Raw genomic sequence first — 26379 nt, forward strand, 5'->3', positions numbered from 1 at the left:
CAATAGTGCCCCGCAGAGGTAGTTGTCATCGGGGCTGCGGGAGATGGAGGCACCCCACCCCCACATTCTATTTGCAAAACTGCCCCAGGGAATTGGAGGTCACTGAGGCTGCAAGGTGCCACACACCCCCCCACATAATTTTATTGTTTAGCCCTGGTGAGGTGGTGGTCCCCAGGGTGTGGGGGGGGCCACGCGTCCCCCGCTTGTAACATAAACAAAGTCCTGGGGAGGTGACGTTGGTGCCCCCCTTATATTTTCAATGCCCGAGACCTGGCCCACATGGGGGCTTATTAAAAAACAATCAGGAAAAATGCACTTGTTTTTTTTTATTATTACCACAAATTTGCCACAAGTTTGCAAATTCAAGGCAAAAAAAAAAAAATTAAGTGTTTTTTGCTCTGGCATGGTCCCTCTGGGACCCTAGCACCAGAGCTAAAGTGTGTGGGGACATGTACCCTGCCCCTTTTCCTTTTGTTTGCATTTTTTGTTGGGACTTGGCTGAAGCTGAGTCCCAAAATGTCTGTCAACACTCCCTGGTTGATGTTTTGGCAGCCAATCAGAGCTCTGTATTTCCTTGCACAAGCTCATCATTATTCCCAAAGACGTTTTGATGGATCCATGGCCCTAAATATACAAATTTATTTTCCCTTTAATATCTCCAAAACTACTGAACGGATTTACACCAAATAAGTGAAAGAGTCATCTATGTGCCAAAAGATAGCTTTCTGCTAAATTTGGTGTAATTCCGTTCAGCAGTTCAGGCTGTAGTCGTGTCTAAAGGTCCTATGGGAATTAATATGAGAAACACAATTTTTTTGACCTCCCCTTTTTCTTGGCTTCCTTGTGACAGATCACCCTGAAACTTTCTGTGCACAACAAGAATCGCCAGGTCACTTTTTTGGAAACTTTTGTGAAGATTCATCAAACAATGCCAAAAATATAGGCAGGCCAAAAAATGCTTTTTCTATGGAAACATGGTACTAACTATAACTACCTAGTAGCGACTGCCACTAGGTAATATATATATATATAAATATGAGTTTTAGCTAAAATAAAAAATGTGTTGATTATTAAGAGCAGGGAGTGAGTTGAAAAGTCCTGTAACTACTGCTTACGATTTTCTATTGCAGAGGTAGGCTGACCATGTTGATAGCAGGAGGTCTTATGTAATATGCATGTTTTCACAAGGGTTCTTCTTCTATTCAATGATATTTTATTATACAAAAAATCACCACATTCAGACCCCTCAACCATGTGACCTTTTTGAGCTTTTGCCCGTGTTAAAGTCTTCTGACTGGGATTCAGCAGGCATTTTATTATGAAACAGGAATAGCAATGATAATCCAGCTCAGCAATAAACAGGTCAATGCAGTTTAGAACACGAACAGGAACAAGAAGGCTTGAACTGCTGAGAATTTGACTTTTCCTTTCACTGCTGGCTTCAGTGTGTGCCTCTGTTGATCCCAGAGCCTGATTGTCTACTCTGAAACATGAAGAATGTACTGCCATTGTTTAAGTCTTTCGCCAGTCAGTCACTTAGTGGTATTGTAGACTAATTCCTCAGGCTTACATAGCTGCTGAGTTTTTAGAGTAGCTATGTGCAAATTATCCATCTTTTTTTAGAGTGGTTCTGTGTGACATTTCAGTGCTGTTTTAGTGACACCGTCTGTGACACTTTATCAGAGGTTGAACAAAGCAGTAATGTCTGTATTGTCAGAAATGACTGAGAGAGAGCAAATTTTATTAATAAACTAGTGGCAGAGAAGTAGCTTATGGCAGCTAATAAACCTGTAGTTTTAGAAACCTAACCGAGAAAATAAAGTAGAAATAAAAACGTACATGTTTAAATTGTGGTGGACATTTGTGCCTACCATTCGTATTTTGACATCATGTTTAACATGGAGACATGCATTTATATTTTGAATGAATAATTAATGAATATTAACATGAAAGTGTTACTTCTAGATAGAAACAGCGAAAATATAAATGTATTATGAGTATTAAATGAATAAGAATTAAACACATTTGTTGTGAGATCGTCCTGTATGCTGTCCCATGAAGAGAGGTATAGATAAATTTGGTTTCTTGTTTCCTTTTTAGTTAAGTCACTTACACCAGCATATTTTTATAGTGAGTTGTCCTAATTAGATGTTTTCCAAACTATTTTTGTCCTTCTTTTATTTTTGCTTTTGTCTGCATGTGTTAGCCCATTCCCACACATGCAAGTCCCAATTCTGGTTAGTGTTAGGAATGGCCCAGCTATGGAATTAATTGTTAAAACTGTATTTTGATTATTCACTGATGTCACCATTCTCTGCTTTGAATGTTAATAACCATGCACATATTGTACGTTGCTAATCTATAATATTCTTTTGGAGGGTTTAACAGTGTTGATGTTTAGTGGGTTGATTCGTTCCAGACGTTTCGGTCAGCCTATGGTTTTCATGTATGTTTATTATTTAGTTTTGCACACCATTTATGTGACATTGATTTTAGGATTGTAATAAAGCTTTGAAACTTTATTTGGTTTAGAGTTTGATTTAGTGTTAAATTCTTTTGGTGTTTAGTACTGTTTATGATATAATGTCATTGATTTGTGATTGAATAATTTTAACTACTACACTCTTCACCAAGTCCAAAGATTCAGTTGACCTCAGAGGGTGGGAGATTGGTGTTGGTGTCTCACTCACGCTGATGGTTGTTGAGCCTGGAGCTGGAGAGTAGGAATTTTCCAGGGCCCAGCGCTCCAGCATGACCATATCATGTGTAATAATGGTCTGGAAACGACTTTAATAAAATGTGACAGTGGTGCTTAAGTTCTCCTGCAAGGTCAGTAAATTGCATGCCTGTTTAAATAGGTTTGTTTCTTTTGCATTCTTGGAAATTGTCACGACGATGGCCGCTGCCTGAGCAGCAGCATTAATTTTTTTTTTTTTTTTTTCCATATTTCTTTATTTTGAACGTAAGAAAACACGTCCATGTGCCAGGCGGGGGCACAGGGACAGGGAGAGAATGTTCACCTCAATCATCAGATTCTACAGCCGGTTGTGGACTGAGCAAACTCTCAACACCTTCAAGAAGTGCCGTCCAGTCTGGGGGGTTGTAAAGCGGCTCACCCGACTATTGGATGATAATAATAAGCGCTGTTCTGCCAGTATTCCGTTGCGAAGATCAACAAGCCATCTCAACACCGGGGGGGCCAAAGCAGACTTCCAGCACATCGCTAGACATCTTTTTGCTAGTATGAGTGCTAAGTCCAATATTTAATTCATTGATTTGTTCTTAGGGGTTCTATGTGTTACTCCCAGCACATAGTGTGCCATGTCATGCCGCACGTTTCTCTTTGTTATTTTGTTTAGCGTCCCAGTTATCGCTTCCCAATATTCAACTACTCTGGGGCAGGTCCACACCATGTGTAGGAAATCCGCATTCCCATTGTGGCATCTTGGACATCTATCTGATGCCGAAGAGTAATTCTGTGCTAATCTCGCAGGAGCGCGATATGTGTGATGTAAATAATTAAATTGTATGTACTTGTAACAGGCATTCACAGAGATAGTTTTCGGAACCACGAGGGCCTATTCCCATTGTGTATCTGTAAGTTTCACGCAGAGCGCATTCCCCAATACGCTCAGAGCGATGTTAAGGGACATCTAGCCCCATGTGTAGAGCTTTATAAATGTTTGTAATGGCTTTCCTCTCACCTCCGTGAGTCAGCAACATCTGAAGAAATACTGATGTATCTGATTCCCTAGGCAACGTACCCCAATGGTCTGCCGCTTGTCTCGACACCGCCGCGTATGCCATGAAACACCAAAATCATTCACTAGGTTGTCAAACGGGATCAGCATGTGGTCTTCAAACAGGTCACCCCACTCCACTATACCCGCTACCTCTTGGGCTCTCAACGACGGATCATGCAGGGAAATAGCGCTTCTTGGCAAATCCGGCAGCGACAGCTGTGGTGCATAGGGAAATTCCTGTCCTGATTTACGCGTGAAAGCAATCCAGCATCTCTTGGACGTTTTTATTAATAAATAAATTACTACCACTGACAGACCCAGCAGAGTGCGGCGACATTAACCAACCTAAGAGACCACCTGAGTTCACTGTCTGACATGCAGAGGACAATTCGTACAGGTTGTGGCCCGCCAACCAGCGCATAGGCCACTGGAGTTGGGCCGCCATATAGTAGTGCTTGAAATTCGGGGCCCTTAATCCACCCTCCGATGTAGGCGCATAAGGCTTGGACAATGCCACCCGGCTTCTACCTCTGCCCCATATCAGTGCAGTAAAAAGCTAATGCATCTCCGTGAACCACTTCCGTGGGAGGTAAATAGGGAGAGCCGAGAAGTGGTACAACAGTTGCGGGAGGACCAGCATCTTAGCTATGGCTAGTCTACCCATCGGTGAGAGCGGGGGCAGGAGTTCCAAAATTGTAACGACGATCTCACCCCCGCCAGCACCTTGCCTATACTGGCATCTAGTAAATCCTTTTCATCATGGAGTATCCTAACCCTGAAGTATTTAATGGTGTCACATTCCCACGAGAGAGAGGTGTTGGGCAATTGTACTCATTGGGCCATGGTCAGGGACGTAAGAGGGAACAAGCAGGACTTGGACCAGTTCACTTTGAGACCAGATGCCCTGCCAAAACTTTGCAGCAACGCCATCAGCTGCGGCACGACTGTGGCAGGCTTGCGAAGGTACACGAGTGCATCATCTGCGTAGAGTGAGACGACATGTTAAACCCCTTCCACACACAGACCCCACTCGGGAGCCCTCAATCACATGGCCAGCACCAATGGGTTTCATTGCTAGCACGAATAGAAGTGGGGACAGGGGGCAACCCTGACGAGTTCCGCGTTCGATGACAAAAGTCTCTGAGATTCTAGCACCTGTTTTCACCCCGGCTAACAGTGCATGATATAGTATCCATTTCGTGAAGCTAGGTCCAAAGCCCATTGTTTGTAGGACCTTCAGTAAGTAGTCCCACCCCAGAATGTCGAATGCTTTTTCGATGTCCAACGAGGCCACTACATTATCCCCCCTCTCACCCGCCCAGTCCATAATGGAGAACAATCGACGGAGATTGAGGAAGGTATTTCTGCCAGGGATGAAACCATTCTGGTCAGAGTGCACCAGGCCAGAGATTATGGGCGCAAGTCTCTCTGCTAGTATACGACTTAAGATCTTGTAATCAGAGTTAAGCAATGATTGCAGATGATAGGATCCCAGTAGTAAGGGCTCCCTGCCCGGCTCGGGGAGCACCACCAGCGTCGCCTCCGTCAAAGAGGCTGGAAGGATCCCCCGTCATACGCTGCATTATACATTTTCAACAATTTAGGAACCAACGTTGCCTGATATGTGGCATAAAATTTAATCGGCCAACCATCCGTGCTGGGTGTCTTACCCCGGGCCATGCCCTTGATGACCTCCTCAATTTCCAAGAGCTGTAAGGGAGCCTCAAGTGCCTCTCTACCTGCAGGGAACACTCTCGGCATATGGAGGGGGCACAGAAACTCTTCAGCCACTGCACCCTCCCCTCCCATCTCCGAGGCTTTGTACAGTGCCGAATAGTATTCATAAAATGCCGCATTGATGTCCACCTGTGTGTTCAGTAACTGACCCTTGCCGCCCTGTAGTGCTGTAATTGGTGTCTGGGTGCGCTCTGAGCGAAGCAGCCATGCCAACAATTTGCCTGTTTTGTCACCTTCCGCATGTTTCTGAGCCTAGTACTCTGTGTAATTTAGCTGGGCCAATCTAGCCAATGCCTGTTTATGGGCGATCCGCGCTCACTCCAGGGACTCTCCAACCCCGGAGCTGTAGGTAGGAGCTGCTCATAATGTTTCAGCTCCGATTCTAAGTCCAGGAGCTCCCTACGCAGCAGCAGCACCGTCCCATAATTTGTTTTAATCGCATGACCTCTCAGTACCACTTTAAAGGCATCCCACTCGATCCCTGTGTCCGATGTAGTTTTCTCGTTAAATTCGTAGTAAGTTTCAATGTGCCCTCTCAAGCTCTCCCTGTAAGTGGCGTCTTGTAGTGCCATAACTGGCAGTCTCCAAGTTGGTATACTCGGAGGACTGCAGCTCCATTGTATCCCTACCTGCAGGGGTGAGTGGTCGGATAGGGCCCGCCCAAGGTAGTCCGCACTGGAGACCTTTAACAACACTTTCGGATTGCAATAAACTAAATCAATCCGTGTGTGTAGAGCGTGAAGGCTTGAGTAAATCTAGTATACCTGGTCGGCAGGGTGCAGATTATGCCACGCGTCATGCAATTGTTTATGTGTGGACCACAGGCGCAACTGATGTGCAAACGCAACTGATTGGGATCCCCGCAGCGGAGGGCGAGACCTATCGAATTCGATGCAAGGTGTGCCGTTAAAATCACCCCCCAAGTAACATGGTGCCACCGGGTTATGGAGAAGGGACATGGACACTGTCTGTAAAAATAAGGCCTGGTTAGCGTTGGGGGCATATAATGAAACTAGTGAAATCTGTGCCTCATCCAGTGTCCCCTCTAAGATTACATAGCGCCCGTCTGGGTCTATCTGTATCAACAATGGCACTCCAGGGACCACCCATATCAGAACACCCCTAGTACATCTGGAATATGTGGTCCCAACCAATGTCCCACGCTATCGCTTGCGCACCTGTCCCAGGTCTGGTGCCGTGAGATGTGTCTCTTGAAGCAAAGCTACCTGTATCTTGTGGCGACGCAGGAATTGATAAACCTTGTGACGGTTGCCAAAGCCCGCCAGACCCCTAACATTCCATGTTATAAAAGAATATTGTGCCATTTAAGCGGGAGGTAATTTTATGGGAAAGTGCCAGGAGGTAAGACCATGTAAACAAGCAAAACTGGAGAACAAATACCACCCCAACATACGCCTCCCCTCACACAGTCCCCCCCACTCTGTCCAGAGTCCACACCTCACACATGCAATTCCAGCCAGAAATCTAGCCAACAAACCCATGATAAAGAATATAAGTATAACATTAAACAGCTCTTCCCCGGCTGAACCAACAACTGAAGGTCAGCCAATACCACTGAAATGCTGCTACCCAACAAAAACATTATTGTTCACTTATGATTACACCAAGGTGTAAAATGGGGGGGGGATAAGGAAGCACAAACAGTACATGCAAATCACAGTACCCTGTAGTGCTTATTAATTGAGTAAAACCATCAAATAGCTTATTCCAGCCCTTAGTGAAGCTGGCAGTGACAAGCCTTTCAATTAAACTATGCAGGTTTGTACCACGCCAGCCAGGCGCCGCATGTATTAAAATACATCTTCTGCTGTCTGCGGCATCACCTTTGGGTCCCTCCCCAAGGCCGCCCTGAGCTGTTCCTCATCCAGACCCGGAGGTGTCTTATCCTGCTGCTCCACGCTGTCCAACGATGACAACGACGCAGGGGAGCCCACTCTCAGTTCCACCTCTGCGTGCTCCTGTTCCATGGTAGCTTGCTCCACGGTAGGGGCCGCACGAGTACACCTGGATCCCCCAGGAGGATTCCCCCTTGACCTGCACCTCCACAGACGAGGGGGTAATGAAGGTGCCGTTGGACCCATGCTGCTGTTTTCTAACCATGCCTAGGCCTCTTCTGGTGTGGCACAGAATATAGTGTTAGTGTCTGTTATGATACGGAGAGTAGCTGGGAACTGCAGCGCGTATCTAATGTTGTGTTCTCTTAGGGAGCGCTTCACCGCAAGAAACGAGAAACGTTTGCGTTGTACTTCAAGAGTATAGTCAGGATAAATGTGTACCTGTGCATTGTTGATTCTCCAGGGTCCAATGACGCAAGCTCTCTGCAGTATGTGGTCTCTGTCCCTGTAGTTAAAGAGTCTAACAACCACCGAGCGGCGGGGCCCCCGGCGGGGTGGGGGACCGCCAGGTACCCTATGCACTCTCCCCACTGAGAAAAAAGATGAATGTTTCCCTTGTAGGACTGATTGGTACAGCCCCTGCTCCATGTATAGATCCATACTAGGGCCCCCCTCCTGCTTCGGCAGACCTACCACATAGATATTGTTGCACTGGGATCTGCCCTCCTGCTCCTCGAGCCGTTGGCTTAAATGCAGAACCCACTTCTGCAAGTCCTTGATGTTTTTGGTGGCGGTCTCCAAAGAGGGGGACAGCTCCGATATTGTGACTTCCACAGAGGTGACTCGTTCTTTCAGTTTCTTGTGCTCCTCGCGCAAGTGGCCCACATCAATATGCAGGGCTCCTATTTTAGGTTCCAAAGTGGACTTTATACTCTGTACTGCATTAAGGATGTCCTCAAATTTCTGGGTATGCTCCCCCAGGATAGCTGTCACCGAAGAATCCGGAGGGGTCCCAGGGCCCCCCTGTTCCCCCTGCACACGTGGGCCCTGCCCCGCCAGGCGCAGTCCATCTGATTTGTTGCGTCCCGTCTCCATGAATGGCGATGACGATCCAAGTCACAGTCCACTACTCTTGTGGTGCAAGACACACGCCGCTCAACCGGGCCCAGTCCTGTGCTCCGCGTGGCGACTCAAGGACCGTGCCTCTGCCCCAGGGGCCTCTAAGTGGCTGAGTCGCTCCCCTTCACAACCCGCACAGCCCCAACAATACAAGCCGGCTGGGGGGGAGGGGACGGGAGGGAAGGAAGCGCAGCGAAGACCTCAATATGCCCCCCACAGAGAGCAGGCCCCTCCACGGTCGCCGCAGACGGCCGCAGGTTGTCCGTACTGCCCGCACTCTCCTCACCGCAGGCTGCAGCCGTGGTGCGAGCCAGCGCCCAGGTAAGGCATCCCGCTGCACTGCGGGCAGCGTGCATGCACGACGCTGGAACAGGCCACCGCCACCCGGGTCGCCCCGGTAAGTTTCTCTGCCTACAAAGGCCCCCGCGGACCCTCTTTCCACAGCCAGTCTCCTCTTCCAAGCACTTCAGGGGCCGGCACGCCGGCCCGTAACACCAGACCCAGCTCCGACACGCTCGGCTGGCTTCGCTCTCCAGTCTGGGTTTCCCTCTGCAGCGGCCGCACAGCTCAGGAGCCGTGGGGCGGTATACGAAGCCCCAGGAGACATGTGTCGTGCAGCTGAATAGTCCGGCTGTCATGATCTTTACAGGATAGTAATCGGGCCTGACACGGAGATGGATTAGGCGTCCGCGTCGTCCGCCATATTGGCCACAGCCCCCAGCAGCATTAATTTATGACAAACCAGACAAGATGCTGTCTTGCATAAATGCCAAAAGTAATCCTGTCCTGTGTGACAATTTCAACCTGTCATTGCTTTTTTTTGTAATCAAGTGCCACAATGAAATCTGGAACTTGCAGTTAACTAAATAACTAGGGCTTACAGAAGATGTGTCACAATATGGTTTTGGGGGACAGCTGACAGGAGGGATGCCGGTCCCCTGGGTGGCGTAGGGGAAATGCAGGTGCACTCTAGATGACTGTGCTGCATTTGGCTGCATCCATTAAAAGATGTAGCCCAACAGTTTTAATGGGAGCCATTTTGGGCTTGCACATACCATTTTGTGGTAGGTGTACCTGGTGGTAGCCATTGTGGTAGTGAGACAATACGTTTTTCACATGTATCGCCTTTAGCGTATTCCTCTACTTTCAAGATGACCATTGTTATGCCATTTTATATGGAGCTCTTGTAGCTGTTAATATACTGCAACATGTCCAAAGCAAAAGTCCGACAGATGATCCGACTACTTGAGGAAGCCGGGTGCCTGGACTTACTTGTGGGAGGTGGTGCTCCAGTAAATCCAAGCAGACTGGCGAGGTGCATGTCAGATGGGGTAGCCGCTGCTGTCCTCGCGTGCTCCCCATGCCGTGTGTGGGCTGCAGACAACACCAAGGCTCAGGTAGATGTATGGGGCCCCTCGCAAGTTCGCAGAGCGGCTTCAAAGATGATGAGAGGTCAGGCTGTGCGGTATAAGTGGCGCAGGTGGAGAACAGCATGTTTTTCTCGCCAGGGGGGCTGTGATTCAAGGAACCTGGAGGGAGAGGGGCTTGTATTGAGCCCTGGTGGAGTTCAGGATCAAGGAAATGATCAGGAAGGGGTAATGTACCAAGGGATTGGTAGCACTATGTGTGCAGACAAATAGGTGGAGGCACTATGGGACATGCAAATTACTTCCAGGCAGGTATTTCCCAAAAGTGGGGGGGTGAGCGGGAGGAATAAACCTTGGAGTGGGAGTGTCAGGACCATTTGATGCAGAGGATTTGGGACTGGATATAGCCACAGAGAGGCTGCTGACACACTGGCTAAGACCCAGGAGTTGCTGGGATGGTGGGACTGGCTGGAAAGGGCACCTAAGGGTATTTGAGAGGCGGCAGGAAGTTTTCCTTGGGGATAGCGGGATCAGTAGGGAGAGATGGAGTTCATAGGGGGAAGAGGGTGCAGTTGCCCCCTGATGTTATCACAGCATCTAAGAGGGGCCCAGCATCAGCGTTAATGGCTGCTATGTCGGAATGGAGTGACGATGTGGGCCAGTAAGAGGAAGGCGAGTGCCCTTGGCACAGGCCAAAACAGGTTTACTTACATGGAAGGGGGTTGCACAGGCACGGACAGTACATAGCTCTGGGAGGTTTCTGGAGCCCAGGAAATCTTCCTCCCTGCACCGTGGTGAGGAATTGATGGTAAGGCTCAGGATGTAGGGGTCCTTGGGCACTGCACACCAGACCTATCTTTTTTTAAAGGTTTCCAATGCACAGCAGGATGTGGACTTGGGAGAGCACAGTGTGGCTCATCGACCCTGAGATGAAGAGAAGGCATAGCACAGAAAGGCCAGCCGTGCAGCGTTGTGGAACCAGCCCTTAACTGAGGCACAAAGGTTCGGTGAGGCTTCACCAGGGCCGCATATAGAGTATCGACGGCTTGATGGATACACTGGACATGTCGTTCTGCATCGCAGGAGTGCCTGGGAGGGTTTGGCATTGCCCCTCAGGGTGAGCAATATGGAGAACCCTTGGTGGGACGAACAGTGCTGCAAGGAGTGGCTGGTGCTAAACGTGGGCAGGATGATGAATGGTTGGATTGTATGGAATTGGATTACGAAGGGTACAGTCTCCAACAGGGTGAGATTGTGGACAGTGATGTACTGGATGCAGTGGGGCAAAGATGGTGGCATAAAGGTGCAGGGCGATTGGACAGGGAGGGGTTGCATTAACCAGTTTCCTAGTAATGTTTTTCAGGCAACCCACAAGGCTCAGGCAACATCTGTTGGCATCCAGTTGGAGGAAAGGAAACTTTCACTGGCAAAGCAGCAGGCTTCAGAGAGGGCACCAACCTTAATGCCAGGTACGAAAGTCAAGTCTGCAAGGGCGGCCCCAATGATGGTGTCAACGGAAGCAGATGCTGGTTGTTAGCTGAGGCAGGATGAGGCGAGGTTGCAGAAGGGCAAATTTGTGAGGAACACAGGGGTGGAGACAGAGAAGAAGGGTCCACAGGAAACACAGATGGCAACTGTAAAAATCAAAGAGGTGGATTGTTCAGAGTGTGGGGCATCTATGGGGACAACTGCGGGGGAACAGACAGGCGAGCAGCTCAATTCCACGACCGTTGCTAACAAGGATAAGGATGGGGAGAATGACAAGGCAGATGGGGCAGAGGGAAAGGAGAGCAAGCAGTTGAAAATAGGGAAACTCCGCTACATGGGAGTGACCAAACCCCTGGGAGCACATTTGATGCTATCTACAAAAGAAAAAATTTGGAAAGGCAGTATGTGGAAATGTTTAAGTTGTTACATAGGGAATTGAGGGCTAATGAAGAATTCACAGAGGAAGAATTTGAATTAGCAAAACGCCCACTTGTGCCTATGACCATAGAGAATTAGACTGCAACATTTTAAATTTACGCCAGTGTATATTGCAAGAAATACACTGAGCAGAGTGTGGTCCTGTTCAAATATATGGATGTTGCACGTAAAGCGCAAATTTAGTTTGGGGACAATGTCAATAGTGTACCGGCCTTTTCAGGCCCCCTTCTACATGTGAAGCGGTGGGTGCCACACCCAAAAGCCCGTGAGGAACTCTTGGAGCTTGCTGGTATTTTAGTAAGGGACAGTGCACAAGAGAATATTGTAAGTTTAGAAATAAATGCTCAAAGTGCTCGGGAAAAAATCACTCGTACATTGCTATGACAATGCCGGAGGAGCGCAGGGTGGTCATACCGGAGGAACCTCAAGCTAGTGGCAACCGAATTCAGGAGGATCATTGGTACCCATTGTACATCAGGAAATTAGAGGGGGACAGGGCACAGAGACCTAACATTTTGACTGCAGTCCTACCCCAATAGGGAGGACACAGCAATCCTACAAGGAGGGTTTTATTGGGGTTTCGACTGGGGTATGAGGGTCCGAGAGTGCGGCGATGGGCAGAGCCAAATCGTGCCCACAGGTTGTGCAGGACTAACTGCTGAAAGAGGTACAAGAGGGTCAGATGGCTGGCCCTTTTGATGTATGACCTATGGAGAATCTGATTGTATCCCCAAAAGGGGTGGTTCCCAAGAAGGAACAGGGGCAGTTCTGATTGAACCAGCACTTGTCTTGGCCTGAAGGACAATTGGTGAATGGCTTTATTAGTGGGGAGTTGTCTTAAGTGTCATACTCGTCATTAGACGTAGCGATGACACTGGTGGAACAGGTAAGGGTAGGTGCACAAATGCCAAATGTGGCATAAAATCGGCTTTCCGATTGCTACCCATGTACCCAGAGGACTTTCAGCTACCGGGTATACAATTTGGAGGGCAGTGGTACAGGGACAAAGCCCTCCCAATGGGGTGTTTGATCTCATATGCTCTTTTTGAGCAGTGAGCGCCTTCTTGCAATGGTTGTTTACATGGTGTACTGGGCATGAATGGGTAACCCACTACTTGAACAACTTTTTCTTCATCATGGACTCTGGCTCAGTGAACTGCCAGCGATTTCTGGTACGTTTTCAGGAGCTCTTGGAGGACGTTTGGGTCCCTTTGGCACTGGAGAAAATGGTTGGTCCACAGATCATACTTTCATTCACACAAGATGAAGCAGTTACAGCATTCCAGTTGTTGGCAGTTCTGAAGAAAGTGCTGGCTGGGTTAGGGTTAGCAGTGGGGGAGTATGGCATGCACTCCTTTTGCATTGGGGGAGCTACAGAAGCAGGGAGGAGGAGTTGGTCCTTAGAGCGAATCATGGAACTGGGTGGATGATCTTCCGAATGTTTCCAGAGGTATATCAGGAATGGAGAAGGAGATTTATTGGGCATGTAGTTTTCTTTTTGGTCCTGATTGTTTTTTCTCTTTTAAGGTTCAGTCCCAGCCTTTTTGGCTGCTGGCATGGCAGTTTAGATCGCTGGACATTCCTTTGTGAAGTGGGCAGGTGGGGAAGCTGGGAAGAGTGCTTGGGGGCGTAATCTGAGGTTTGATTCAAATACCATTTTGGTAGTCCATCAAAGAGGGTATGAGGTGAAAAAAGCTGTTGCCTATGTTCAATAAGCTGTTGAGGGGTAGGTTCTGTCCTGACATTTTGTTAAACCATTTAGTAAAGAATTATATGGTACTGGAGAAGAGCCTTTTATTACTGCGACAAATGAAGAAGGACCTCAGGGAGAGTAAAGCGCCTTGGTCAGGGCGTTTCCTGGCATAGACCGAGCTCATTCCTAGTAGGTTTTGGAGAGGTGCCAACAAGCCGTTAGCAATAGACAAGGCCAGGAGGATGATAAATAGGGAAATTGGATGTTTTTCCAGGGACAAAGGAATAAGTCAAGTGGGTCACTCAGATTTACATTACGACGCAGTGGGGTTTTTCAGAGATGACGGAGTGGATCTGTCAAAGTATGAGAGGGAGTTGTATCGTTTGGAAAAAAAGGAGCTCTTGTCCTGAACCTTGAGGGTACAAGTGTGAACTGGTCCATCGAGGGGGGACAATAAAAGTCAAGATAGTGTCTTTTTCTGGTGGCGTTTGGTCCACAAGCTTTCCGGGCTTTTGATAAGGTTATTGTTGTTGCCATAGGGGAGCCAGGCTGAAAGGGAGGGTGTGAACAAGGTCACACCGGAACGTGTCAGGAAGGCAAAGGTTATGTCATAGGAATGTCAGTTTATTAGACGCTAAGAGATTCACTGTTAAACAGGAGGGAAGTTAAATTGTTGTTTCAATAAAGCGACCTTTTTCACACACATCAAAGTGTGAGTGGTCTGTGCTGCGCCCCCATTTCACCCAATAGACTTTTCAGACACAGCCAACAGGAGGAAGGTCTAGCTCACTGAGGCAAATCGCGCATGTCTGCTCCTGGCTGCCTGACCTGAAGATGAAGAGCTTTGTTCAGCCTGACAGACACTCTTCATGGGGTGGGGGGGCGTGGCCCCTCCGCCCTAAAGGACGGGCCGCCACTGGCAATTACTAAAGGCCCTAATTAAGCGAGTGCACTGGAAAGGTGTATCGTATTCACTGAACCTGATAAGATTCAAAACTCGAGGATTTTTGAGTTTATCAGCTGCAATAAATAGCACCTATTTCGAGTTCCTTTGAAAATAATATTGTAATATTGAAATAATGGGGATTTTGTGCTTACCATAACGAAATCTGCTTATTCTAGTATTTCCTAGCCCTCTTTCTAACATTAAATTCTACCAGGTTTTTGTTGGCAAGATTTGATGGGGAAATTATTACACCTAGTAAATAGCAGCCACAGCAAAAGCCCAACACAATTCATCATTCAAACTCCTGCGCAAAAGGGGGCTTGGGGAGGAGTCAGAGTTGTCTGACCTAGTCATAATAAGGACCAGAGTATTTTCTTTAGTACTAATGTTTAGCTACTGGATGCCTTTGCAAGTGACAGTACAGACAATGATTATACACAAAAAAGACAAGCACTACAAATTTACTAGTGAAATTAGGAACCTTCATTTACACGGCACAAAGCAGACAGGGAAAAGGCTGTCTGATGGGAATAGCAACACATTGCAGAGTCAGGCTGAAGTCATTTTGTTCACTGAACAATCGAGGGTAATCCTTCCAATATATTTCTCCATCTTTAGTGTCTCTAAATGCCTCTTCACTGTTCTGTTTGGCCAATGCCACCAGAGCAGATGTTTTGGGTCCCTCTCATCCTATCATTGCACTGCATTCCACCCAGGTGCGACAGCAGGGATGACATGTATGGTTATAGTTGCGTCTAGTGTCAGAAGATTGTTTGGCAGGTAATTCAATCCCACATGGATCAATTCTAGCAGTTGTGGTGGTATGGATATTCAGGAATTACTGAGCCAACAGAAGCAGGGCCAGGGTGGTGTACGGCTTGGTATACAAGGGAATCACATAATGCAAAAGTGCTGCAGAACATGGTTAGAAGTTGTTATTCGAGGGTGGTGGACACATGGCTTTAGCCACAAAGAATAATAGCAACCAACACACCTCTGGGTAACATCAACAGATGCAGCCTACTACACCTCCCCCACACTGTGCTCATGGAATCAACCAGTTAGCTAATGTAAGTTAGGGTCAAGAGTACTTGTTCCAGTGATCGGAGATGAAGGTGTGGTCTTGAGGATGCTACTGTGTAGAAGTTTAATGTCAATACCCTCAGAAATTGTACTTTAAGTGAACTAGGCTAACTTTGTTCAGCTTTAATGTGCCATTGTACTGCACCACAAGGTTCATTTTGCGGTTTCATTCTCTGCTAGAATAAATAATTACTAGGCTCCATGGAGCAAGCTGAAGTCTTTACTGAATGTTCTGAACGAAATGACATTTTTTCAAGGCTGAGTTTAGCTGTCCCAGACTGAATAAAATACTATGTAACAGTTGAGACCCCATGTGCCTGACACTGCAAGCACAGAATCACATGTGGTATAATACAGAGAAAATCCTAAAATGGACTCTGTTGCAAATGGTTCTCTTTGTTTGATTTTTAATGGTCATGAGCCTGAGAACCAAGTACTAATGTAGAGAATGTAAGAACCTTTAGTCTAATATCCTATAAAAGTGTGTAACTTTACGATGTGGAGAGTAGTCCTTTTAACTCTCTTGGAAGGCGAATCTCTCTACGTTTTGTCCCTGAACTCTGCTGAGTTCATGATTTTCTGTATTTTGGCCTTAGCAATTCAACTGAAGTTCTATTTGAGTAACTGCACTTCGAGCCTTTGTACTCTGAATATTTCAGAAGCATGGGGGTCATTATGACCTCGGCGGTCTTTTGAAAAGACCGCTGAGGCCGTGGGATACAGAATACCGCCATTGTCGGCGGTATTCCTGTCTCCCTATTATGACATTTCCGCTGGGCCAGCGGATGGTAACAGTGTTACCGTTCGCTAGCCCAGCGGAAATGTCACATCAACATTGCAGCCGGCTCGTAATAGAGCCGGCGGCAATGCTGATGTGCAGCGGGTGCAGTAGCACCCGTCGCGCATTTCACTGCCCGAAATTCAGGCAGTGAAATGCGCGAAGGGGCTATGCCTGGGGGCCCCTGCACTGCCCATGCCAAGTGCATGGGCAGTGCAGGGGCCCCCAGGGGCACCCCAAGTCCCCTTACCGCCGGTCTTTCAATGGTGGTGTGTACCACCACGGACAGGCCGGCGGTCGGGGACTCATAATCCCCAGGGCAGCGGTGCTTGCACCGCTGCCCTGGGGATTATTACCACCAGGCGGAATCCTGGCGTGAAAATGGAGGGGCCGGCGGTATGGCCGTGGCAATTCCGCCACGGTCATAATTGCTGGCGGAACACCGCCAGCCTGTTGGCGGTGTTACCGCCAACATACAGCCGGCCGCCAGGGTCGTAATGACCCCCTATGTCTTTAAACTTAAGACCTTTGTGTCTGTTGCTCTTAAAGACTCCAATGTGAATAAGTGACATGGCACTATTGAATTTCCTTTACAGGAGAGAAGGGCCCAAAGGGAAAAAACAATTACGTGTAGGGACTACATCGTTCCCAGTCGGAGAAAATCAGCACACACTGGGGTAAAGAATGGTATGGGTTTGCGCGCTAACAGTCCTGCTACCACAATGCAGCTTTAATTTTGTAATTGTATGTCTGTTACAATACCTAGTTGAAGGTTGGCTGGCAACTTCCCCCATGAGTTTTCCGAAGGTCACCTATTCTCAGGCTTTTAAATGCAGCAACTACATCCCACACAGCTGTATTGAAACTGAAGATGAGAAGGAGCAGCATAAACTGGCACTGCATCTGGGCAGGTGCACCCGTACTGCTTGTAGTGTTGGGGGCCATAAGCCCTCATGCTACTAAAATGAGGTGACACAAACATGGTTAGGTTCTGGTAACTGGCCTCGGGTACGTGCGCCTGGCCCTTTTTATTGGCAGGGTTACCTGACCGGTGATGCCTGTGTTGGCTTTGTGTGGGGTGTGTGTGTAAAGCCAGCCCTCATCCAAGTGGCTTGTGTAACACTAGAACAAGTCCACCTGGACTCTACATTCCTCCCAAACTTTATTGAAGAACAAAACAAAGTCCAACCTGAAAAAGAAAACACAATAACAAAACATCACCATCACTCTCTCGGCCTCGAAAAGGCAGGCCGAAGCATTGCAGTGGGCAGATGCAGCTGGGCACGAACACTGTGTGGATGAAGTCCGGACTCTGTGACAGTCAGATGGTTGGTTCAGTGTCCACTCATGCACTGTGGGTCAGTCCTGCAGCACTTGTAGCGAGGCTGTTTGTGTATACAGTTCACCTGGCTCAAATTGGGTGCATCAGGAGCGTTGGTTGAGTCTGCTCCAAATATACTTCTTGAGACATCCTGGCTTCATGACAGCCAATCCCTCGAGGACTGACGGGATCTGTGATGGTGTGAAGTCCTCCTCTGAAGCCTTGACACATCCTGATACTTTGTTGGGGGAGCAGCTTCCCGACCACCTCTCGTTTGTGGATTCTTCACTCTGGAATTTCCTTGAGACCCTTTTAATGGGCTTGCCACGGGACCTGCATGGACTGTGAAGGCCAATGTAGGCCGTGCCAAAGGAGTCGCACTGAACTCCCAACAGGGCCACATCCAAGTCCTGTGCAACCCCAAGGGTAGATGGTCCAAATGGTCTGGTCTGGTCTGCTATCACCGGCAGGTGTCTGGTTCACGGGGCTCATGGCAGGTGTTCAGGTGGTTAGTTTCCACAATGCCACAGATGCCTTGTCAGCGCCGGTTCGCGTTGCTGACTCTGGCTCCACTCGGGTGGTGCTGTGCTCCTTCGGTGGTTTGGCGATGCACCTTATCAAGATGATGATCTTTTTTCATCTTTCTGCAGATCAAACAGGTGGCGGTGTCTTTGCCGGCGGAAGGATCACTTGAAGGACTTCGTAGCCACTGGGGTCTCTTACCTGGCCTTAGCAGTTGGCGACAAGGATGCCACCGCAGCCAAGCTGCTGGTGACAAGTGGCAGAACGGTCGCACTGGAAGCATGGAAGTCCATCCGCGTAGCTGTCTCCAGTGACGTCTGCTCACCCCAGTTGCTATCTTGTACCCACAAAGTAGAAACTATGTGGGGGTTCATAAACATTCCCACTGGTTTAACACGCCTAATTTGAAGATTTAACTATTGTGGTAGAACACAGTAAAATGTGAAAGTGCTTTAAAACTCCCCACATTTTCAGAGGAAAACTTTTTTTGCAAGTAAAAATAGATATTAACAAGAGAAAAAAAAAACTAAAGAAAAAAGTTAAGGTTAACCACAGCTAAACTAGAAACTGCTAATTTTTCCATTGGTGACTTTAAGAATCTATAATTTTGGTAAATAACTAACTGACCCAAAAAGTTTTTTTTTCTGAATTTCTGAAAACCTAAAAATGAGTAACTTATTCCTTAGCTTTTGATTGCTATAATTACTTAATTTTCTTATTTGGCCCATCAGTGGCAAATTGATTACTTAGGGCCTGATTTAGAGTTTGGCGGAGGGGTTACTCTGTTGCAAACGTTAACAGATATCCCCCCCCATTATGATTCCCATAGGATATAATGGGATCGTAATACAGCGGACGGGATGTCCGTCACGTTTGTGACAGAGTAACCCCATCTGTCAAATTCTAAATAAGGCTTTTAGGGCCAGATGTAGCAAAGGTTTTTCCCCATTCTGTGTCTATGGGAAAAAGTGTTTGTACATATGGCCCTTAGTCTCTGGATTAAAGTTGCCACTTACCTTTGTATGTGGAGGTAGATATGAAGTCTTTGTATTCACCACGATCAGAAGGAATGAACAGAGTCCGAAAAGGAAGGTCAAGCAGAGGAAGTACCGGATATTTATCCATGTCAGACATGTCTTCATCGTGATGACCACCTGCAGAAGCGATACAGATAATGTCAAGCTAGGGCTGCAGCAGGGCATCTGTTAGGTCAAGCTGAGAGTTAGCCTCTCTTTTTTTTTATTCTCCTGCTTTGCACTCCTTAAAACATCTTTCTTTTATCTCTAATCCATTTCAATGTGGAGAGTGGGCATAGCTGTTTTGCTTTTACAGCCAGCTGAAATAAAGTTGCGGATAAAATGGTATTAGGCTTCTTTATATCATCTTTGCAAAAGAGGCACCTCTTACAGGAAACTACTGACTACTTTTTTAAAGAGCTCAGTTTTTTTAACCGTTTCACAATTGTTTTCTTTTCATTTATGTTTGTGTTTTTTCTTGCCATTTTCAACTTGTTCTGGAAAAAGTGCATTAAAGTCTATTAAAATAAGAAAATATTAAAATTGCATTTTGCATTCTGATTTTTGTTAGCCAGATACTTGCTTTGAAGACATTGTAGGTATGTGAGACTATCTAGTTTTGAGATTGATAATACATTAATTAACCCATTCTCCCAAGGTTGAAAAGAGGCCGACTCAAACATTACTGGCTTTGGACGGAAGGCATACTTTGGCGGATCAAAGAAGGAAATTGCTTTTTTTTTTTTTTACAGCTGAAATGAGATAAGTGGAGTTATCATAGCTTCATACATAGCAAATGTTTGGAAATTACTTCCACTCTTTTTACGGGTTGTATGGAACTGGAGCGGTGCTGACACTGCACCTGTAACTACGGGTATTGTGAGGTAATTCCACACCAGTACTGTGCAATTACGAGGTAAACGCAGTGCTTAATTTGTGCGTGTGTTTCCGGTGCTGAGCACTGGCACTTATTTTTGAGGGCCGGCGCTTATTTTTCTGTCTCAAGCGTTTACTGCGAGAAAAGGACACGTGGGAAAGATGGAGGAAGAGAAAAAATGAAAAAGCGTCACAATAGGAGAAAGAAGAAGGCTGCAAGAGTGAGCTGAAGGTGCTGGGAGTGGCTGTTAAAAGATTAAAGAGGCCTGAGATGGCTTCAGGATTACGCCGCCTCAGTATTCCATGTTCGCACATTTAATTGCAGCAGCCGCGTGTTTAAGAGGAGGGCTTTGGGCACCGGCACCTTTTTATTTACAAATTAAGCACTGAGTAAACCAATGGAATAGGGCATAACTGTGCAGACCCAGTTTTACCAGGTGAAAAACACATGGAATTCCGAATGCTGGGAGGTTTAACACTCACATTTACCCACCTCCTTAAGCAGGTGGTAAATGGGAGAATGGGCTTCTGTGTGGGGTGGGGTGGAAAGAGGGGTGTGGAATGGGCAGGGTATAATCATATTTATTAATTTGCATAAATTTGCTAAGGGAATGGGTAACATATTTCCCACTATTGGAACAATTTTGTTTTAATTTACTATGTACTATATTTTGTGAAAATCAATGTAATTTATTTTTAAGGTTTCAACAGGTAAAACAAGATTTGCTCAATTGCATTTTCAAATTAAGTTCATTATTACATTTTTAAACAATAATGGTTTAACAATTATATATAATAATGTGTAGCATTAAACATGTCTCTTTCTCCAGCCTAATTAAGGCTAGAGTTCTCCCTGGCAAATCAAACACTGGTCAGACAAGTGGCATTTGTAAGATGTTGTCATTGTTTGAGGAACGCCCATGAAGACTCATTAGCACATTTTGTCTGGAAGGAAATAAATCTTGACTTGGGAAAAAAAAACACTTTTCCACATGCCTGAAGACGAGTATAGAGAACCTTGGTCTAACAGAACTATTGCGATTGAATGTAAGCAACTTCATTTTCAAGAAGTCTCTAAACAAATGTATCTAGCTGAAACTCTGTGTGGAGGACAAAATGCACTTGGCAAAACGGTCACATGGGTGGCTGGTGATAGAATCGTATGAAACACACAAGGAACAACCTTATTTTGATTCAGCCCTATCCTTAATTATCAAGAAGGGAATCAGGAAATTGTGATTTGGGATTTTACCAATGTTAGATTTCACCCCCAAATGGCGGTCAAGGGGTTTGTTGGATAACAAGTTGTGTCACCAGTGCCATCAGTCGAATGAAACATTTGAGCACATTCTAGGTCTTTGTCCAAATTTATTAATTGATCAAAGAGTCCTGGTGCGTAAAGAATTGTTTGCACCAGGTGTATGAACCTGTAGGTTGGCAGCAACGGAGGCCCTAAACCCTCAAAATCTATGTTGAATGGCCGTATGGTGCACTTTTTAGCAATTTTTAATAATCAAATAAAATCATTGTCAGGGTAATGGGTATTGAAAAGGGCTGTTCTTTTATTTACTATTCCACTCCCTACTGTTACTAAAATCAGATACCCCCTAGCTGGGCGGCACATTCCGCGTGGCTAAAGAGATGTTATAATCTCTTGCATATGGAAGAGCTGCTTGGGGCTGGGTCTGAAGATCACTGCTCCCTATCTCTACCACTCACCTAGTACATTTAGTCAACACAGTTTGGGGCAATAGGGCTCGCTCCACGGCCATGCAAGCTCATGGAAGCTGAAGGCTCTTGTTATAAATTTGGTACACGGTAGGGCGTCTAGGAGCAGGATCTGAAAATCATTGCTCCCTATCCAGATTATTCACCAAGTACTTTTAGCCAACGTAGTTTGAGGCAACAAGGCTCGTGTCAGGGCCCCACAAACTAGTTATAGATCAGTTTTATTCTTCATGCTCGCTTATTGTATGATTAGTGGTTTTTTCTGTACTTCTTACCCGATGGTTAACAATGTTTTTAAGAATGATTGATGATTTGGTTGTTAGAGGCAGGGCGTGAGGATCATTGATAATTGGAGTTCGTTTCTGACTCCATTGGCACGGTCCTCACAGTATTCATTTAGTCAATCATGCTTGCACAATGCACTTTCAGCTTATTTAGCTGCCTGCCCGGAAGCTCTTACAAGGCACTTTCTAGCTGGAATGCATATTGGGGGGGGGAACAGGGGAGGTTTTTCTTATCTACTGTGTCAGTTTTAATTCTGCCCCCCATGAGTGGAATGTGCTCATAGATTGATTCTTTGTGTGGTTTCTGTCTGTAAGCACTCAGAATGCACTTTTTATTTGGGCTGAGGATATGAGGGGCCAGGAAAGGCTGGACCCTCCCTTTGTATCAGTTAGAATTCTTGGTCCTATAATTGGTTGGATAAAGTAATTGGTAAATTAGGTGTGTATCTCAAACCATGTTAGATCCACAAAACTGTCCAAACCATTTACCACACGAGATTTGCTGAATGATTGTTGCACACGTAAGCTCAAAATGTGACTTTTACTGTTTTTTTTTCATTTTTATTTGTATTGTATGTTTATGGTTTTAATTAACTGGTAAGCCTATTTACTACTACTAACATGAAACAAAATATTTTAAAAGTCATTTTTTAAAATGTATTTACCTTTTTTTGTGTGGGGGTTTATATTACGTCACTTTCTCCATTATTTTTTACGGCATTGTGAGACTTGTTAGTGGCCATCTATGGTGCCTGACCTAGTCTAAGGCTGTGCTGGAGTATAAGTACTACTATTTGTTCACCTTTATGGTTGTAAAAACTTAAGAAGTGTAATTTGTGAATAGCAATATGCGCACTGTTTTGTAGGTGAGTGTTTGTAGATGTTTGAAACTCTCTTTACCTGTACCTAAACCTCCTCCCATTTTGTGGTAGATATTCACTTTTTTTCTACCACTTCCTCTACTCCTTCCCTTATTTACTACTAGGTAGTAAACTTACATGTGTGAAAATATACCCATAGAAAAATAGGAGAGGTGGAACTGGAGATTTCCACTCCTAGATTAGTGAATCACATTTAGTAGTAAGTAAGCAGAACTACTGTTGTACCACATTATGTACTATAAAATGCAGTTTATGAATTGAGCCAGTAGTATCCTGATGATTTGGAGTACTTTGGTCACACTAGCATTAATAATAGTCATTAAACAGGTTTAGTGAGAAACTTTCGATCAGGAGGCCATTTTGACAGTCATAATTTCTTTTTCCACTAAAAAACAAAGCTGAATACCTTAAACAAAGAATTCCAGTACCTTGAATTTTCACATAATTATAAAAAAACAAATAGGCACAGGCTATGTCCTATCTTTCCCCAAAACAAACTGTAGCATGACCACATATTCTGAAATGTAAGCGGTGCAAAATCATGGAGTAAATCAAAGCTACTTCAAAGAGGACTTTCTCCTTATGGAACATATAAGCCAGCAGTGTCCAGGTCCTCAGAGTTCTCCATCGCTCCAGAGACAAAATCCGACCAGCGCAATAAGGTTTTCCTAAAACAAAACTGCAGTGCTCTCATTTAACTTTGCATTCTGTTACTTGTGGTCCCAAACTTACAATGAGCTCAATAGGACCTTAGGTTCCAGACTGCAAAGAAACAACTCACAAATGGAACGGGAGGAATGTGAGAGCTCTAAGACTTCACAATAGAAACAACTTTGCTACATGCGCTTGCCCCATTTTTAAGTTATTCCAAATATAGGGGCATAGCAACAAATTCTCAACTGACAGATGTTTACAAGGAGACCTGGAGATTATCCGGTAGGATTTAAATTGGATTACTGGGACATTTGAAAGGACACACGTCTGTGCCATTGAGTAAAACTTATAATTTTGGGCATTCTACCCTAAGATAATGTTCTGGCAAAAATGTACATCCCAATGCATGTTTTATGAGCAATATGGTGCAGAACAGAGTAAAAGGTTCACTTCAAAGCAAACTAGATTGGAAATGCTGGTCATATCAGAGCCTTGGGAGTACTTCTGAAAGGCTAGTAGGACTGGTGAAGAAATCAGTCACACAAGAGATGCAGTCTGACGTGCCCAGCTCAAACCTTTCCTTTTTTTCTGGCACTCCTATTTGTCCATGGTCAACAGGTCTCCATTCAAATTCACTACCCCTACGAAGCAGTTGTGCAGACTCCTGCTGGTGCGCATGCATTCTTCGAGCTTGCAGTATTGTACGGCCATCTTGTGGAAGTTGAGGTTGAAATCTGCAACACAGTATGATGTAGAGCAGAGGTTCCCAACCTTTTGACTTCTGTGGACCCCACTTCATCATTACTAGAGCACAGGGACCCCCACTGATTCTTTATTGGAATCCTGGGACCTCCCAATGAGTCATTACTGAAAGCTGGGGACCTAATCTGTTAATATTATATAATTTTTCTAAACAGTCGTGGACCCCCTGAGGAGGCTTTGCGGACCCCCATGGGTCCCTGGACCACAGGTTGGGAATCACTGATGTAGAACTTACTGCTAAAAACAAGACAATAATCCGGTGCTTTCAATTATCTTTCAAATGACCTCGGTCAGAGAGAAGATAATTGAAGTGGTCAGGTGGGGTGGGGGTAGGGGTAGGGCCTAAATTTGAGAAGCTGCGCTCTAGAGGCGGTTTACTCCGGTCCCTGTCCTCCTCATTCCAGCCTCATCAGCCGTGTGCTCTCAGACTGAAAGGAAGTAAACACCAACATCTCCACCTTAAGCCTCCACTCATAGGATAAAGACTTGAACTCTTGGGCCCGGCTCAGGGCAACCAATAGACTGGTGTATAGTTTGAAAGGTGGTCAAAGCAGGCAGTGTCATTGCTGTGCTACTGTTCAGTGTTGTCTGATCACTCTGTGCAAGCTCCCGCCCTCTGCTACCGGCTATACCTCCTCTTCCGAGATCTGAGCTGCATGACTGGACAGAGTTCATGAACACCAGGCTCCAGCCCAGTCTACACACAAACAAGTAAAGTGAGGCCACTTTCTTCCTTTTATCATTGGGTGGACTATTCAATTTGAGTAACTGAGCAGGTATTAGGCTGCCATGTTTGTGAGTGAATTGCGAAGATGATCTGTCTGAAGATTTGCACTGAACATATCCACTACTGGAATTCACTAAAGAGTTCCTCTCTCCACAAAATGATTCTCGCCAGAACACAAACATTTGCAAGGCCTAGCAGATGGACTTTTAGGTCTGAGGTCGCCCCCCCTACCCTTATGAATATTGTTTTTCATTATTCTCCCCCAACGAGCCCAAGTACATATGGTTTAATCCCACACTATCAGGCTATCCTGAGTACACCTTGCCACGCAACCAGGTGACACAAAGCACGTAAAAGAACACGGCCTACAAGTCAGACTATAAAATACAATGACCTCGCCGGGTTTTGCTGTATTGTTTTATGTACACAGTGTGTTGGCAGTGGCGTAACCTGTCTGACTTGCCTTGCCAGTTTAGTGGTTGGCATTGACTTTTATTCATGAGAGGACCAGAGAAAGCTTGAGGGAGTGGAAGGAAAAATAAACATTCATTTTATTTCATCTTATACTCTTAATGCTTACAATTCACGTCATTGTTTGTGAAAATGTGAAGAGCTGAAATGAAGGACGCTTCATCCTTAACCCTATGAACACCAGGTGTCTCTTGAGCAGCTTGTGTTTTTTACAAAGGAGTTTGGGGGTAGGAGATGCAACAGAAAGGAGGTCTTCCTGGCAGCTGTTTAATAATATGTTCATCTTTGTCAATGCTAATAAGTGGGAATGGGAAGGAGCCCGAGAGCACCAGGAGACTGACCCAAAAGAAAAAGAGGCATGTCCTGACGACCTTAGTCTGATGAGTCGAATGGCCCACCCACCCCTGGAGAGAGGGAGATAATTGGTGTGTTTTTACTGCCATTATGTGCGTGCTCTAAAGCCTCGTGCGTGGCTGGAAGTCAGCACCTGGGCGAGGCCCCAAGAGCACACGTTACAGGGAAAGCAGGACACCGCATAATACACAGTACAGACGTGCGATATAGGGACGACAGACAGGAATTCAGTCTCCTTTGATTTGCCGCCTATGCATACTGTTAACCACTAACCAAGGCAGCTGGAGCCGAAGTAGACAGACTTCCTCATACTCGTCCTTTACCATAAATCCCATTGAACTAGAACAGTTTTGAATGAAATAGGGTGTATGGTCTCAGAGTAGATGACGTGGCTTTAATCCACGCAGGCAATGCAGCAGAATTATAACCGGACTGAGGACCGAGTTTAATCTGATTTTAAAACATGCTGGCAGAGGGTTGGGAGCAATAGATACCGGACTATGTCCGCTTACTGGCGAGCTTCATCTGGTGGCAT

At 45.9% G+C, this 26379-nt stretch overlaps 1 protein-coding gene across 2 annotated transcripts in view; it reads right to left on the bottom strand.

Moving 5' to 3' along the window:
- Positions 1 to 26379, bottom strand: part of LOC138301184 (ectonucleoside triphosphate diphosphohydrolase 8-like) — a 172601-nt gene that overhangs the window by 105054 nt on the left and 41168 nt on the right. For both annotated transcript variants that reach the window (XM_069241409.1, XM_069241408.1), the window contains exon 2: positions 19108 to 19245. In XM_069241409.1, coding sequence (XP_069097510.1) covers positions 19108 to 19233 — 126 coding nt within the window. In that variant the 5' untranslated portion in view covers positions 19234 to 19245. The remainder of the gene's footprint in view (positions 1 to 19107; positions 19246 to 26379) is intronic.

Source organism: Pleurodeles waltl, chromosome 6 (genome assembly GCF_031143425.1).
Source record: "Pleurodeles waltl isolate 20211129_DDA chromosome 6, aPleWal1.hap1.20221129, whole genome shotgun sequence".
NCBI classification, from domain to species: Eukaryota; Metazoa; Chordata; class Amphibia; order Caudata; family Salamandridae; genus Pleurodeles; species Pleurodeles waltl.